Raw genomic sequence first — 17,243 nt, 5'->3', positions numbered from 1 at the left:
AGACCATACTGGCCCAAAGCGGGTTGGGGACTGAAATCCCACTAGTAATATACTTGTCTAAACTTTCTACGACATTAAGCATTTATCAGCAGACTTTTCCCTAACGTTCAAGCAAGTTTTCGCTTTTTTAAATTTTACAGGAAGGGGAAATCTTTTCAAAAAAAAAATCTAGTTGGTACGACATTGAATCGTGACGTTTTCAAGTTTATCAATAGATGTCTCTGTAATCCTAGCGGACACGCGAGATTTAACATGTGTGAAGCCTGCATGCATTTCACGATTTAATTCCGCCTTTCCCATGCTATCATCGGGGGACTAGACGTAGGCTGGGGGTCCACCCCCATGTTGTGGACATTCCGAAGATTCGCAAGAAGCGTTTCGCTTCCACATTTATACGGCGAACGGCTAAGGAGTGGAATATCCTACCTGCAGACTTATTCCCTGACAAAACGCTATAACTTGTGCCTTTTCAAGGCGAGAGTGACTAGGCATTATTTAGGTGTGTGCTACATCGTCGACCTCATCGTCACTATCACCGTTATCAGCGTCCTGATTTTGATTCAAGTTGGAATCGATCCGATCGGGTAGTCTCGAAATCGGATGGTTTCTGAGCGAGAAGATGAATATTCATTAATTCATATAATTGTGAGTTAAATCAATTCAAATCATTGTTCCGATTAGAAATGTCAAAAGTTTCCGATCGGCCAATTATGCGCCTCAACTCGGAAAAGACCCAATTTCCGATCGGGAGAGGCAATCAAAATCAAGCTGCAGGTGACATGGAGGTGAAATGAGCAATTTGTTTTTATTAAAAAAAAAAAAAGCTGAAAAGTGGATTTAAAAAATGGGCGCTGCGCAAAATCGTGTCTTGTATTGGATACAAGCAACCGCGCAATTAAAAGCAAATATTCTATCCTCATGCAATTGCGATTGCCGTAACCGGCGACTGTGTCGACTTCATATTAATTGTATGAAATAGAATATTCGCTTCTAGTTGCCGGTTGCTTGTATCCAACACAAGACACAAGTTTGTGCGGCGCCATATTGGATATAAAAGGTTTTAATAGTAAAAAGACGAAGTAATAATTTCAAAAATTACATATTTAGTTCGAAAATGACTAGTGTGACAGATAGACATCTGAAGAAACAGAACCCATGACCACATAGGAGGTAAATATTTTCACAACTAAGGTATTGCATGATGATGGAAATTTCCATCATAACATTTACATTAGTGAACAAAAAATTGTACCCAAATCAGGTGTACTGTAAATTGGTTGTGTGGGCAACTTTTTTCACGACTATTGCGTATTATGGAACGTAGCTGTCATAAATATCAAATGTCAATCATTTCTAGCGGATTTTACTTGTCATTCCGCTGTTTTGTTGTGGTTGGAATAAACGTGCGATTTCTTGAATATTTTTTATAACTAATCTGAGATAGATAGCTAAAAAAAGTGATAATGAGTGGAAAAAAGGTTTGTTTTTGTGTTTCTATTATTTTCTGTGCAATTTATATCGAATACCCCAAATAATCTTCCCAAAACTATGTGACAGAAATTTACATCACTATGCAGTTTCACTTCTAATGTTAGACGACAATGTTTTTTACTCAATGTTTATTTCATGTTATTTTTGTAGAGATATTTGGAAGAGAAAGACATTGAAGATTACTTGGACCAGTTAGTTAGAAGGCGGTTGGCTCTCGGAAGTGGCCTTGATGACGAAAATTCTGACGACGAGTACCGCGATGCAGATGAAATTATAAGAGTGTTGCAGACGGAGAATGACGATGATGATTTGGTAGACGAAATTGCTGACACTGATCCTCTTGTAGAAGATGACTACAAAGAACACCAGGAACCCTCTCGCTCATCTACTTCAACTCTTATGCTCACTTCTTCTTTTTCATTTGACAAAAGAAAAACCATATGGAAAAAAGTAATATGGTGCATGATAAAGATAAGATTACTTTCTTGGGAAGTTCTGCTCCTTCAGATGAGATATCACAACTGGAAACCCCATATCAGTGTTTCACCCACTTCATCACAAAAGATTTTATTAATAGATTAGTGGAGCAAACAAATTTATATATAATACAAAACAATCCTAGTTCTTCTGCATCTTTTACAGAATCTGATTTGAACATGTTCTTCGGTATACTTTTGTACATGTCAGTACAGAAATTTCCCAGCACTAGATCATACTGGTCTCCAAAATCTGGATATGACCCGATTTGTTCAATAATGCCACTTAATAAATTTGAGAAGATAAAATTATCATTACAAACAATAATGAACTTCATAAACCTGTAGGCCATCCAGAACATGACAGGCTTCATAAAATCCGACCTGTAATCCAGCACCTCAACGAGAGATTTGCCACAGTGCCAATGGACCAAAGACTTTGTGTGGATGAACAGATGTGCGCTACAAAAGTAGGGCACTTTCTCAAACAATATCTGCCCAATAAGCCCCAAATGGAGTTTCACGTTATATGTACTTTGTGATTTGATGGGATATGCCCACAAATTCGAAATATACTCTGGACAAGAAAATTCGGACAACCTCTCAGGTGAACCAGATCTTGGTGCAACAGGAAATGTTGTAGTCCGCTTGATACGAGGAGTACCAAGAATGGTCAATCACATCATTTATTTTGATAATTTTTATACCTCATTACCATTAGTATATTTTTTAGCTAAACAAGGGGTTCACACTGTAGGAACTGTGCAACAAAACAAAATCCCAAGAAATAAATTACCCGAACGAAAAGATTTCATGAAGATATCAGTGCCCAGGGGAAGTTATGAGGAAAGAGTCTCTACGGTAGATGGTGTTGATATGAGTTGTGTAGCATGGAAGGATAATAGGGTGGTAACCCTGTTATCCACATATGCTGGAGCATTGCCTGTCACTGAAGCCTCTAGATATGACAAGTCAAAAAAACAAAAAATTGGTATTCCTTGCCCATTTATTGTCCAAGAATACAATAAACATATGGGAGGAGTTGACCTTATGGATAGCTTCCTGGGAAGAAACTACATAATTTTGAGATCTAAAAAGTGGTATCTACGTATTTTTTTTCATTTACTGGATCTTGCAGTGATAAATGCTTGGATTGTCCATAGAAAAAATGCTCAGGAAATTAATGTACCAAAGAAGAGTCTGCTTACATTGGGCCAATTTAAGAATGAGTTGGCCTTGGTGTTATGCAACAAAGGAACCAGCAAAGGTGCTAAAAGAGGGTGTCCAAGCAGCAGTGCCATAGAAGAAGAATTACTGTCAAAAAGAAAAAAAGGATCTCCAGCTCCTCCACCTTCAAAAGACATAGGGAAAGATGGTTTTGAACATTGGCCAAAAGTAGGTGGGTCACTCCGGTGTAAATACCCAAAATGTAAAGGGTATTCTACGATCTCATGCAGTAAATGTGGAATTAATTTATGTCTAAATAAGAATAATAATTGTTTTTTTAATTATCATCAAGAATAAAAATGATGCAAAGATTTGTTGTTTTATTTATTTTGTACTGAGCTTATAACATGTAATTTGCATGATGATGGAAATTTCCATCATACTGTTTTTTGATTATTTTATAATATTTATTAGTACTAGAATTTTTTGCACATTTTCCCCTAAATCTAGAGCATGAATTAGATCACCCTAATTTGGTACTTGGTACTTGGTGCAACGGGCTGGTATCCGCAACTCGACGACAAAGCGCCTATTTTGCGTGTCACCCTAATTTATTTCACAAAAATCATGCAAAGAAGGGTTTAAACACCTCTAGACTAAGAACAACTAAAAATAAAGAGTTGAGTGGATTATTGACAAGAAGTGTATTATTAGTTTCTTCTAAATAGTGCTGTGTCTTACAATATATAGATTCAGATATAATATTTGCGTACACTATCTGTTATATAACTTACTGGCTTGCATGAAGGGCCGGGTGTAATAAGGTTTATCAGCATAGGACAGGTAAGTATTTGACAATAGCGAAAGGTATAAAACATAATGTGCCTTGATCAAAGTATATAATAATCTGTGATCGGATTGAGGGAGTTCATCTACCTACATTATGAACGTTTTCTTAGTACGGTCATACCTATTTCGTCATCAATGCACATAAAATTTCTTTTTACTGTTATTTTCTAAACAGTCCAAAATATAGGTAAAGTATTTAAATACGTAAGTACCTATAGAAACACAACTACATTATACTTAATAGGAAATAATGATTTGTCGCCAATAATTGAATATTATTGAAGTACTCTACTAGATTGTTATTATTATTGGCATAAATATCGACTGACCTAAGAAAAATTCCCTCGAACTGACTGGACTCCAACCAGTGTCTGTTGCCATGCTGAGTTTTGCAGTGTTGGTATGGTGTTTTCAACATTCCTCAACTTAGCGACGACGAAGGTGAAAAAATACTTAGATTGTAGTCAACTTTAACCTACCTTTTCAAGCGAGTTAAAGTAGTCATATCGAGTTCTTAGGTTTTCGCGATTGTTACACATGGGAAATGAGTCTCTGAGTCAGCCATGACCTTGGGATCTGTAAAGGGCCCAAAACGTTGGTTTATTTGAAAAAACAAATATACGCAATTTAGAGCCGAAAAAATAGTTTCATTTCCTATAAAGAAGTTGTGACATAATTTTCATAATATTCTTAATTCTGATTTAGTGTAAAAGTCTTAGACTTACTAATACATAGTACGATCACTTCTCACAACTTATAACGTTGTTTTAATTGTTGATTAATATGGCAATTAACTAAAGTAAATTCAAAAATAGCTGCGAAATAGGCCAACTGTGGCGCGGACCCAAAGCGGTTGGCGTCTCTCTTGCAATTCCACACTACATTCTGTGGAATAGTTGTGAAGTTCGGAACACTCGTCATGTAGTCGCTGCTGAAAATTTTAAATAAACCGGGTTATATTTAAAATACTAGCAAACTCGCAGGACTTGAATACTAACATCATAAACAACAACTTTTGTTCCATGACTGTTTACAAAACATATTAAACTTTACCAAAAATAAACTTTTAAGTTTTTGTTGTACTATCTGACACTTTTTAGAACTGTATTAGTAAGGTAAGTTCAAACGTGCAAGCGTACTCCGTTAAATTCGCCTCGCGACGACTTATTACCGCTTAGAAATATCTATTTAAATCTATTTATTTTTGTATAAAAGTAAAATCTGATGAATTATTAAAAGTCATGGAACAAAAGTTGTTGTTTATGAAATTAGTAATATAGTCTTGCGAGGTTGTTAGTATTTTAAAAATAGCCCTGTCGAATCTACTAACTAATACTTCTTAAATTATGGCGACAAAAATGTTAATATTGACACACAATCATAGTATAATAAGACAAGTAGTGTAACTCCATTCCATACAGCCGTAGCAGTGTGTGCACCCGGCTGCGCCCGCTACGCGCCGTGTTACAACGTACATATACGCACAACCACGCAATGCACTCGCGTTAAATAGAATTGAAGCGGGCTCTAGGTGTTTAAAAAATGACCTCATATAGTAGATCGTGTGCATTGTTGTGTTTATGCTTGTTTGAACAAGAGTGTCCCAAATTCAGAATTGATTAGAATTTCATATCTGTTTCATGATCAAAGGCCTATAATCGAGATGCATAAATGCTGTTAAATATATGGCACGAGAATACTGTGATGAACACCTTAATTTTTAAAATTTTTGTTCACACCCAACATCTAGCCGTGGTAGCCTAATGGTTTGATCTAGATATGAGCGCCGATAATAGAGACCAACCGGCGGCGGCGCGAGAGTGACCCTAAAACGAATTTGTATAGCGGTGTTTGTTTTTACAAAAACCATTATACAAATACTTTTTCAAAGGAAAAAATAAAATAACGTAATTTCTATAGTAATCAAATTTTTATCAGTTCGATAAGGCGCACCGATCGTACGCACGCGCATGCTGCCGTATTGTGTGTGCGTAGTGAAAATGGCGACGCCAGAAATTGACAAATAAATTTTTTAAACAAAACATCTTTTAAATATAAAGTCACTAACTAACTTTTGTCGAACTAATTTTTGTCTTGAGCGAACATTCGATTTGAGTGGTCTTAGAAGGCTACTCTTCCGAACATATGGCGATAAATTCCTCAGGGTTCCGTACTGTCTGCAACTCTCTTTCTGCTGCATATCAATGGTATGTTAATTCCAGGTACCTTTGCGTATGCTGATGACAACACAGTTGTAGATAGGTACTTGACCAATGCAAGGGTCAGTGGAGAGGAAATCTAGTCTTATCGAGAGTCCATGGATAGCCGTTTGGATTTGACACTCAAGGCAGTCTCCGATTGGCGCGATGCCAACTTTGTCAAATTTAACGCTACCAAAACGCAGGCGTGTCTATTCTCCACAAAACGGAGTCCCTTTGAGCTGACTCCGACTTTTCGTGATATATCCATACCGATAGCCCACTGTCTCCAGCTACTTGGAATGAACCTGTCGTCCAATTTGTACTTCGGCAGATACATTGAATCTATGGCCAAACATGCAGCAAAGAAGCTTGGGATCCTTTCCAGGGTGAGGCGTTACTTCACACCGGAGCAGTTGCTTCAACTGTACCAAGCACAAGTTCTGTCGTGCATGGAGTACTGCTTTACCTTTAGGATGGCTCTGCTACAAACCAACTGGCCACCTTGGATTCAATTGACAACCGTGCCAAGAAGCTTATATATAGGTGACTCGGAGTTATTGGAGGCGAAGCTGCAGAGCCTTGAACACCGCCGTAAAGTTGCCTGCTTATGAGTATTTTACAGGGTATATCACTGAGAGCGTGCGATGGAGTTACACGATTTAATTCTGCTTTCCCCTTTCCATCACCGGGGGACTAGGCGTAGGCGTGGGTTCCACCTTATGTTGTGGATATTCCAAAGATTCGCACGAAGCGTTACGCGTCCACATTTATATGGTGAACGGCTAGAGAGTGGAATTCCCTGCCTGCAGACTTGTTCCCTGAACTTTTCAAGGCGAGAGTGAATAGGCATTATATAGGTGTGCATGCTCCATCGTCGACCTCATTGTCACTTTCCATCAGGTGACATCTCAAATCAAGGTGAGAGAAACAAGGTGACATCTCAAGAGGTCAAATGCGAACTTATATTTTATAAAACAAAAATTATCTTAGAAAAGTCATTTTCTGGCGTCGCCATTTTCACATACACAATACGGAAGCGTGCGTGTGCTTACGACCGGAGCGCCTGATCGAACTAAACGGCGCGCCGATTGCATTTGTCGGCGGCGGCGGCGCGAGGATAAACGCGGCGGCGACGGCGCGCCGGCGCGGCTCTCATATCTAGTTTGATCTAACACCTCTCAAGCAGAGGCCGTGGGTTCGAATCCGAGCTCGTACCTCTGGCTCTTGCCGAGTTTTTGTGACCGTCAAGATGGCTGGTCGCCTGTCACTGAGTGTATACTCAAGAATTGCTACCTATTTGCTACCTTTTCTAAATAATTGCTACCTATGATATATTCTGAGAAATTAAAAAAAAAATTTGACCAGCCATTCTGACGTCAGGATGGCTGGTCGCCTCTTTGTTCAGCATGAAGGGAGCAGATTTTCCAGAAATATGTATTATCAATAATTGCTACCTATTTGCTACCTTCACGAATTAAAGGTATATGCTTCATATCTACATTAATTTAAAAAATATAAGCGATTGAAAATTTTGCGAAAAAGTGCCTGACTAAACTAAAAAAGCAAAAGTTTTTAATGCTTTATTGCCATAATATAAAGGGCAGGCGTTCAACAATCACTTCGAGGCGAACTAGTCTGGTGAGATTGCTAATGTATAAAACCGAGAGGGTAGGTAACCATCATAACGCAACATTAACAAAGAATTTAGTTGTAATTATACAGGGTGGCCGGAATAGTGACGTCCAAAAAAAAAATTTAGGTGCCTCACATTGAGAGGTATCCGAATCACCCCCATGTATGTTCCGCGATTTTTCGTAGTTTTCGAGTTATGAATTTTTTGAAATTTTTAACCTGATCGAAAAAAAAAATTTTTTTTTTTCAATTCTTGCAACTTTTTTTTTTGTAACCTAATCTTTATGAATTGTACTTTAATGCACAAAATAATCGGCTTCATAACATCAATGGAAGCTATGAAAGTTTTGACTCAAAGTGGGAATATCGCGTTCGAACAAGTTGAACTTGAATTTTCAACTTCAAATTAAAAATCTAAACCGGCAATTCCATAGCTCTTGGGTAACTTTAAAAACTGCGCTAGACTCTTAACTTTTGTATGAATACAAAAAATCTAGTGCTTAATGTTGTGTACTCCTAATTACACACAATACACTGGCTCGGCAACACACGATGTGCGCAGGCGACACGTCCGCTCTCGCCGGTGGCTCACGCAGTGATCCGCGCGCCCCGCCACACCGCGTGCACGAGACAGTGTTTGGCTATAATTATAGTTAAAGCCTAATACAAACACTACACTTAATACGACTTTATTCGCTGAAATCAGCCTTCAAAGGTATTGAGGTCGAAAATTCCTATGAGAGTAATTTTACTAAAAAAAAATATTATTGCCTATTTTATCTTTCCTAAGACTCATTATGGCAGAAAGTGTATAAACCAATAAAATTATAAGTGGAAGTAAACAAAATCTGGACATTTTCAATTTAATTTATTTTTAATCAAATAAAAAAAATACGGCCTATTTTATCTTTCTTAAGGATAATTACGGTAGAAAGCGTATTAACTAACAAAATAATAACTTAATAGCTTTTAATATTTTTTTGATTTTTTAATTTTATTTTTATAATTCATTTAATAAAACACAGTTGATTATGATGAAAATACATTTATCTACAAAAGGTTTTCAAAATGACGGCCTCTAACAGAAATGCACATCCTACACCTACGCAAGAAATTTTGTTTCAATCTTCGAAAACCTTGCTGTTGCCTTTTACAGCACGTCCGGCTTCTTGGATTTTTTCCCTTAGTTCTTGTTCATTCAAACATGCTCGGGCGTATGTTATTTCTTTGTAAAAACCCCAAACAAAAAAGTCGATGGGGTTGAGGTCAGGTGAGCGTGGAGGCCACCTAATTGGTCCATTTCGTCCGATCCATCTGTTCGGGTACATTCGGTCCAAATAATTTCGCACTTGTGTTGCGTAGTGACATGGTGCGCCGTCATTTTGAAATACCATTGTTCGTAGAATTTCAAGATTAACGTCTTCCGTCAACAGTGGTAGATCGTTTTCCAAAAAACTTTTATAGATATCTGCATTAAGTCTTGACGGCAGTTCAAACGGTCCAATTAATTCTCCATTGAGGATACCAGACCACATATTCACACTAAATCGATGTTGAAAAGTTGAAGGTCTCGCCCCGTGTGGATTTTTGACCGCCCATGTGTGGTAATTATGAATATTAAATATTCCACATCGCTCAAATCGTGACTCATCAGTCCACAAAATTTTATTAAAAAATTGGGGATCCTCTCGCTGTTTTCGCAACATAATTCGGCAAAAATCAGCCCGCAATTGATAATCTGTGGGCAGTAAAGCTTGGACACGCCGAATATGATATGCGTGGTATCCTTTCTCGTGAATTATCTCTTGGATAGACGATCTTGGGATGCTTAGTGTACGAGCCATAATTCTCGTACTCGTTGATGGACACTGACGAAGTGCTTCTAGCACTATTTCTCTGCGATCCGGATCAACTCTAGGGGCTGCTTCACGATGGCTATCTCGACCAGGAATACGGCCTTCCATTAATGTGGCGTGCGTGTTAGTAAAAACACGATGATCGGGATATCGATCGGGTTGTGGTCCACCTCGGCGTCGAAGTTGATCACGATACAGTCGTGCTGCTTCATGGCCGTTTCCATGAGCAACTCCATAAAAATAATGCATTTCTGCATATTCCCTTAACGTGTAGCTCATCTTTAACACTTTCAAGTAAACAAAGTCCAAATCACTATGCAGAACAGAGTCCAATAAACGAGCAAAGTAGTCAGATAAGTTGGTAGCAGGGTCCGTGGGCAAAGCGAGCGTAGTGGTAGAGGTAAAACGACGACACGAGTAGCAGAAAACACTAGGTGAGAACGACCGTTCCTCTCGCTTACACCGGTTCTGGCTACAAAGAGTGAGAGAGACAGCAATATTCCTTGTCTAATCCATTGTTATTCCACGTAAAAAAAGATAACGTGCAATAAAACTCCCGAAAACAGACCGCAAAAAATTCAAGATAATATTAAATAAAATTTAAAATTTCCAGATCTTAGCTTTTTTGCTGGTATGATTTATTTAGTTTATACAGTTTCTGCCATAATTAGTCTTAGGAATGATGAAATAGGCAATTTTTTTTTAGTCAATTTACTCTCAAAGGAATTTTCGACCTCAATACCTTTGAAGGCTGATTTCAGCGAATAAAGCCCTATTAAGTACTAGATTTTTTATATTCACACAAAAGTTAAGAGTCTAGCGCAGTTTTTAAAGTTACTTAAGAGCTATTAAATTGCCGGTTTAGATTTTCAATTTAATGTTGAAAATTCAAGTTTGACTTGCTCGAACGCTATATTCCCACTTTGAGTCAAAACTTTCATAGCTTCCATTGATGTTATGAAGCCGATTATTTTGTGCATTAAAGTACAATTCATAAAGATTAGGTTACAAAAAAAAACCTTAAAAATGTTGCAAGAATTTAAAAAAAAAAATTTTTTTTTCGATCAGGTTAAAAATTTCAAAAAATTCATAAAAAAATTCATTACTCGAAAACTATGAAAAATCGCGGCACATACATGGGGGTGATTCGGATACCTCTCAATGTGAGGCACCTAAATTTTTTTTTTGGACGTCACTATTCCGGCCATCCTGTATATAAAAAAAATATATACACACATCAAAAGTGTCTAGGGATCAAGTACGTTTAAGAGTATTGCTGCAATTAGGGTTAATTATATTAACTTTTTTGTATCGCTATTGATACTTTTTAGTGAGTTTTAACATTTAAATAAGGAATATTGTTTAAAATTCGATAATAAGAAGAAAATCGATTGTCAATGTGGTTTAGTATAAAAATGAGTTATAGCGTTTTGACAAAATCATTACAATATCTGCATCGGAACCGAAACAATTTACATTATTATGGAGAGACGACATCATTTAACCCGAGAAGTGATGATGCGAGCCGTCGGAATGTTGGAAGCTGGTTCCAGGCAACGTGCTGTGGCTTTCACTCTTAACACTACACAGAGCGTCATAAGTCGCCTCTGGACGCGCTATCGCATGACGGGCAGCGTGGCCGAGCGACATGGAGGACGATCTCGCATCACGACTCGCAGACAGGACCGGTATATCCAAAATACTGCTCGACGGAATCGTACCATGACCGCCATGATGTTGGTTACGAGGCTCCACAGCTCCTCAGGCTTGCTAATAAGCGATCAAACAATCCGAAATCGTTTACGTGAAGTGGGTCTGCGATCCCGAAGGCCGCTCAGAGTTCCACCTATTGCACCCTGCAATCGCAGGACCCGTTTACGATGGGCTCGCGAACACAGAAACTGGGAGGAAGAAGACTGGCGCTATGTGTGCTTTTCGGATGAATCCCGCTTCGGTATGAGACCGGATACAAGACGTACTCGAGTTTGGAGAACATCTGGACGTCATGAACGTTTGAGATATTGTCAGGAAGGTCATCCATATGGTGGGGGAACAATAATGATATGGGCCGGTATTTGGATCGGTGGAAGAACCGATCTCATTTGGATCAGGGGTAACCTCAATGCTCAAGTTTACGCAGAGAGGATTGTTTCAGATGTTATCATCCCTTTGCGAGGCCAGTTGGGTGATTCATTTCAACTAATGCATGACAACGCACGTCCACACACGGCTAGAGTCGTAACACGCATTCTTGCCGAAGCTCGTATCAACGTTCTGCCGTGGCCTGCTCAATCGCCAGACCTCAATCCAATTGAGCACGCATGGGATATGCTTCAAAGAAGAGCTGTGCCGAATATGCATACCGTACATACTCTACAACAATATTTTGACTTGTTACAAAACACATGGGCGGCCATTCCTCAAAGTGATTTTGATGAACTCATCTTAAGCATGCCAAATCACTGTAATTGTGTGATTCGTGTTAATGGTGGAAATACAGATTATTAATTTTCTTATCTTTACAATAAAAATAAGCAAAATCATCATTTTCGCCATTTTTTTGTCATTTAATTGACGCCGTTAATTTGAGTTTTTTCCCACAATTTGCAAAAACATCAATTTTAGTTTATTTTAATTAAATATAGGGGTAAGCGGTTAAATAAAACATAAGCATTAAAGTAAGAAGTCGTCCTGGAAGACTGGATTTGGTAAATATTGCTTAAATAATTTTTATTTCAAAAATATTCACTTGATCCCTAGACATTTTTGATGTGTGTAGTTTTAATTTTTTAGCAAAAGTATGAACAAAATCTTTATCGTAGTTTGTTACAGTGCACTTAAACAGGGCTATTTTATTCGAATGCCAGTTAATTATAATTTTTGCGTTAGCCTTACATTCTTTGCAAATTCCATTGCACGTTATTTTATTATTCTTAGAAATAGAATACTGTTTAAATATCCAACTGTGCAACTGCGTGTGCAATGGGATGAACCTCCCAAATCTTTTCGCGCAAAAGATGGGCGCACTGATGCTTAGGCAAGCGATGTTTCATTCTAAATACAGTCTCAGGTCCATGATTTAACTTTATACGTTTACTTAACGGTTGCTTGTTTGTTCGTTCCCACTGATAGGCATCAATAATAAAATTATAAATTACTGTTTTATTGACTGCTACTTCGTCCTTGTATTCCTTTTTTTATTGATTATCATTAGACAGAATTTTGTTTTGATCTTCATAACGAATAGCAGGATTATCAGGGCCACTGAAGAAAAAGTCGAAATTTTTCTTTACAGAAAGATATAGTGCCTGTGTGGAAATTTTATGTAATAAAAGGGTACTAATTTTACTAAACAGTGGATCGTTAGGCGGCGGTAAATCAGATTTACTGGAAATATACTTTTTTTGCAGTAATACATGTTTTTGCTGATCGAGTGGCACAACAAACTTCCTCCCTCTTTTCATTCTCTCCAAACACTACTTAAACCAGAAACATAAATATTAAACTCAATAATAGCAATAGCAAAACCTTTGAATCCTCAGATAAATTAAATTAAAACAATTTGATCCACTTATGACAAATGACACACATATTGGCGTTATGATGGTTACCTACCCTCTCGGTTTTATACATAAGCAACCTCACCAGACTAGTTCGTAGTAAGTGTTAAACGCCTGCCCTTTATAATGTGGCAATAAAGAACTAAAAAACAAACTTTTGCTTTTTTAGTTTAGGCAGGCACTTTTTCGTAAAATTTTCAATCGGTTATATTTTTTTAGGTAATGTAGATATGATGCGTATACCTTTAATTCGTGAAGGTAGCAAATAGGTAGCAATTATTGGTAATATATACTTCTGGAAAATCTGCTCCCTTCATGCTGAACAAAGAGGCGACCAGCCATCCTGACGTCAGAATGGCTGGTCAAAAATTTTTTTTGATTTCTCAGAATATATCATAGGTAGCAAATAGGTAGCAATTCTTGAATATACACTCAGTGCCAGACGCCACAGGCGACCAGCCATCCTGACGGTCACAAGTTTTTCGGAAATCACGTGCGTAAATTTCAAATTAAATTTGAAATCTACCATGAGCTGTCCGGTGAAGGAAAACATCGTGATGAAACCTGCACGTCGAAGAAGACTTACAACCCTCGGAAATCGTGTGAAATCCTCAACTCGCAGTGGGTCAGTGTGGCGAACTAAGGTCTAAACCCTCATCTGTGCGTCGGTCCGTGCCCAGCAACAGGATAGATAGATAGATAGATATACACTTTATTGCTCACATACAATAACAAAAACAGTACATAGACAACTTAAGACTAATGTGGGCAGGATGTATAAATGGGTTGATGAGGATGATGTTTATTTATAAAAGTTTAGCAAAGTGTATAGAGCATAGAAGCGCCCGCGAGTTGCACTACTTATATTATTATACTATGTCACAATGATACTCGTTACCTGCAGTTCTGGCGACGTTGTAAATATAGCCGCCTGTGCTTCAAGATCTCGGCGTACCGATCGTTCCCCAAGATTGGCGGAGCCTACTATAGTCCCCCATGGCACTCCACTTCCAGGAGGATAGTACCTATGAAAAATACACACTAATATAGAAAATTCATTTATTTATTTATTTTTAGATTCGACAACATGTAATCTATCTTCAACAAAGTGTTTCGAAGTCTGTTCTTTTGTGATCTTAACACAAATTAAAACATGAACATACCAGAGTCCTTTAGCATGGAATGTCCACCCTGGCCTTTCATACTCTAAAAGCTGCACTCTGCTTGCCTGGTTTGACTCTACAACTTTCTCCCAGAATCTACAAATAAAACAAAAGACAAAGCAGAAATGATCAAATAATAATAAAAAAATCTATATATAGCATGATTATGCATAATTTGTGCAATTGAATGAACAGTCAATGTCACAACAGTTGTACATTATAAAATCGAGTCTAAAATAAATGTTACTTCCTTGTTTCCATGACTCAAAAACTTTCGTAATTACAATTTCCTGTTTGTAATTACAGGACTTTTTCTTTTCTGTTTGTAGTATATTTTGTTTCCTCAATAAATAAGCCTTACTTACTTTTTAGCTATTAAAGAGTATGCATGTGGAATGCCCCCTGCTGGACCAGAAGCTCCAAGAAATCCATTAGCCTGCAATAAAGCACAACAATCTGTTTATTTCATTTTATCCTACAGAGTATCTAATCATATTGTAGCAAATTTCGCAGAGCGGCAATTGAACCAAGGTCCTAAAACACTCCCCACAAAGCTTAATCTTAGCACAAGACGTGTGGCTGCAGAACTAGGGTCCTGAGCAGCCAAAAGCCCTGATAGCTGCCTACAGTGCCAAACACTGTAGAGAAGTTCTGTCACTGGACAGGAATGGCATCAGAATGCTGACTAGAGCCTTAACAGTGAATTGTGGCTTGACAATACAAGACAAACACATAGAGTGACAAGAAAATAGAGAGTGTTGATTCTGCCTCGAGGCGGATAAAACTCCTATGCATCTCCTCACCCAGTGCTGCCCACTGATGGGCGTACAAAGTTCCATATGGGGTAGGCACAGGCCACAAACAGAGAACATAAAAACTGTCAGAGTCAGGAAAGTCCTTCACTTCTTACTAGCTCCAAACTGTAATAGGCCTTGAATGAAGCCACCTTAATAACAATAACCGCCTCTCTCATTTCAAAATTCAAACTTTATCTTGTAGGTTAGGATTGGAGATAATTGTCATGTTATAAAACTTATAACATAAACAATCATGTTTGTTATTATAGTAGAGATATATGTTAATAAGGATACCTACATTCGGATGCGCCATCAGCAAGCTTATATTAGCTTTGCATTCCTTCAGCAGAGCTGTAGCGTACTGATCGGTCAAGTTGAAATACCCAGTAGCTAATCTGAGGTAGGAGCTTTTAGGTACTGTGGCAAGGATGCGGTGCGTAACATACTCATCTTGGAAGATATTGAATTCGCCCATCTGTATTAAAGGAAACACCCATGCGTCTGCGGATTCTGGAAAGAGCACAAATATTTAGAACAGAATAGACTTTGGAAGGACTGTACTGTACATTACCATCGCACGATTTGAGGGATGGGAGGGAGGTGGGGGGAAGGGGGAGGGGAGAGGACCCTTTGTGCAAAGTTTCAAAGTTAGGAAGTTAATAGTTTTCAACATTGACTTACAATTATATGGACGTCGGGTCCGCGCTAAAAAGTGTCCGCACTTGTAAGGCGCTAAAATCGTATACAGAGCGCCAAACTCCGCTTTAGTCTTCATTTCTTCATTCATTTAGTCTACTGACAGCGCGATACTGCGATGACATTACAATTTAAATTTCGAATAGGTTGACTTGGGACATTTTTTTCGTGGTTTTTGTATTAGACCCGTCGTCCATTTATTTGTAAGTCAATGGTTTTCAAGATATTAATTTTTGAAAATTCGAAAAAAGTAACCTCAAAAAATCATGTTTTCGCACCAAAGAGCGGGGTAAACCCCTCCCCCTGAACTAATATTTCAATAATTTTTATTATCAAAACTACGAGTTTCCTAAAACTAATATTTTAGGATTACACTGCTAACTATGTAATCTATTCACCATATTAATTTCAACTCTCATCTCGTGCGATGGTAATGTACAGTTGAGCCCAAAAGACTACTGAGTAACTACCCAAACTCTTCAATGCAGAACTACAGTTATCAACCGAAGTCAAGTACCTAAGATGAGAGCACAGACCATAGAGCTATAATTACTATGGAGGCGGTCCTAACAGTATATAGAATTTTTAGTTGGTCCATGGTTATACAAATACAATGCATTTCGACGACATTGCAAAAAAACATATATTTGTCTCTTTTTTTCTTGTAGACATTTGCATTTGACGAAAGATATAAACATATTTCTATAATGCATAATTATGGCAACAATCGCCAACGCGCTTTGACATTTGTAGGTGCGTGCCACAATCCGCCATTTTTGCGACAGTTTCGTGGTAGTTCTGCTGTCAGATGGTTGTTTTCATTTTAGAAAATTGCGATTTCCCAAATTATAACTAGTGTTTAAACTCTCAAATTACGTAGGAGTGTGGAGAATCTACAGACCAAGATGCCTGTCTGTTGCATTTTAAAGTGTAGTTCGCGGAAAAGCAAAAATCAGCCTCGATTGACGCATCACAGGTTTGTACTTGGATTTCAAGTAATAGCTCATAAAATCATACAAATGCTAACGTAAAACTAATCACAACTATCAATTTATGTTTAAAGTATATGTATCCATTATTATTTTTGTAATAAAACTACTATCTATCTTTATTTTGCTGTTATTTGTTTTCCTAGTAAAATAGAGTTGTGCTTCAATCAAAAATAAGCTTTAAGAAATATGTTCAAAGTATAATAATATCTTTTACAGATTTCCAAAGAATGAAGGATTGAGAAGGAAGTGGTTAGAGGCTGTTGGCGAGGAAAATATTAACCCTCAGCACAAAGAGTGGTATCTTTGCTCTTTGCATTTTGAAGAAAGCTGCTTCAACAGAACTCTTGATGTCACAAGATTACG

At 37.8% G+C, this 17,243-nt stretch overlaps 1 protein-coding gene across 2 annotated transcripts; it reads right to left on the bottom strand.

Moving 5' to 3' along the window:
- Positions 1-2,255: 2,255 nt before the first annotated feature.
- Positions 2,256-15,760, bottom strand: LOC113228533 (CDP-diacylglycerol--glycerol-3-phosphate 3-phosphatidyltransferase, mitochondrial-like). 2 transcript variants are annotated; one of them, XM_026461879.1, is made up of 5 exons: positions 15,491-15,760; positions 14,761-14,831; positions 14,396-14,491; positions 14,131-14,257; positions 2,256-4,559 (listed from the first exon to the last, which is right to left on the bottom strand). In XM_026461879.1, the coding sequence occupies exons 1-5, from the start codon at positions 15,665-15,667 to the stop codon at positions 4,515-4,517; spliced, it is 516 nt and encodes a 171-aa protein (XP_026317664.1). In that variant the 5' UTR covers positions 15,668-15,760; the 3' UTR covers positions 2,256-4,514. The 2 variants fall into 2 exon arrangements, with proteins under 2 accessions (XP_026317664.1, XP_026317663.1); XM_026461878.1 differs by lacking the exon at positions 2,256-4,559 and adding an exon at positions 4,618-4,914.
- Positions 15,761-17,243: the final 1,483 nt, after the last annotated feature.

This window comes from Hyposmocoma kahamanoa, unplaced genomic scaffold (genome assembly GCF_003589595.1).
Source record: "Hyposmocoma kahamanoa isolate Upper Pololo Valley unplaced genomic scaffold, ASM358959v1 232, whole genome shotgun sequence".
Lineage (NCBI taxonomy): Eukaryota > Metazoa > Arthropoda > Insecta > Lepidoptera > Cosmopterigidae > Hyposmocoma > Hyposmocoma kahamanoa.
This window is presented reverse-complemented; position numbering and strand designations above follow the sequence as displayed.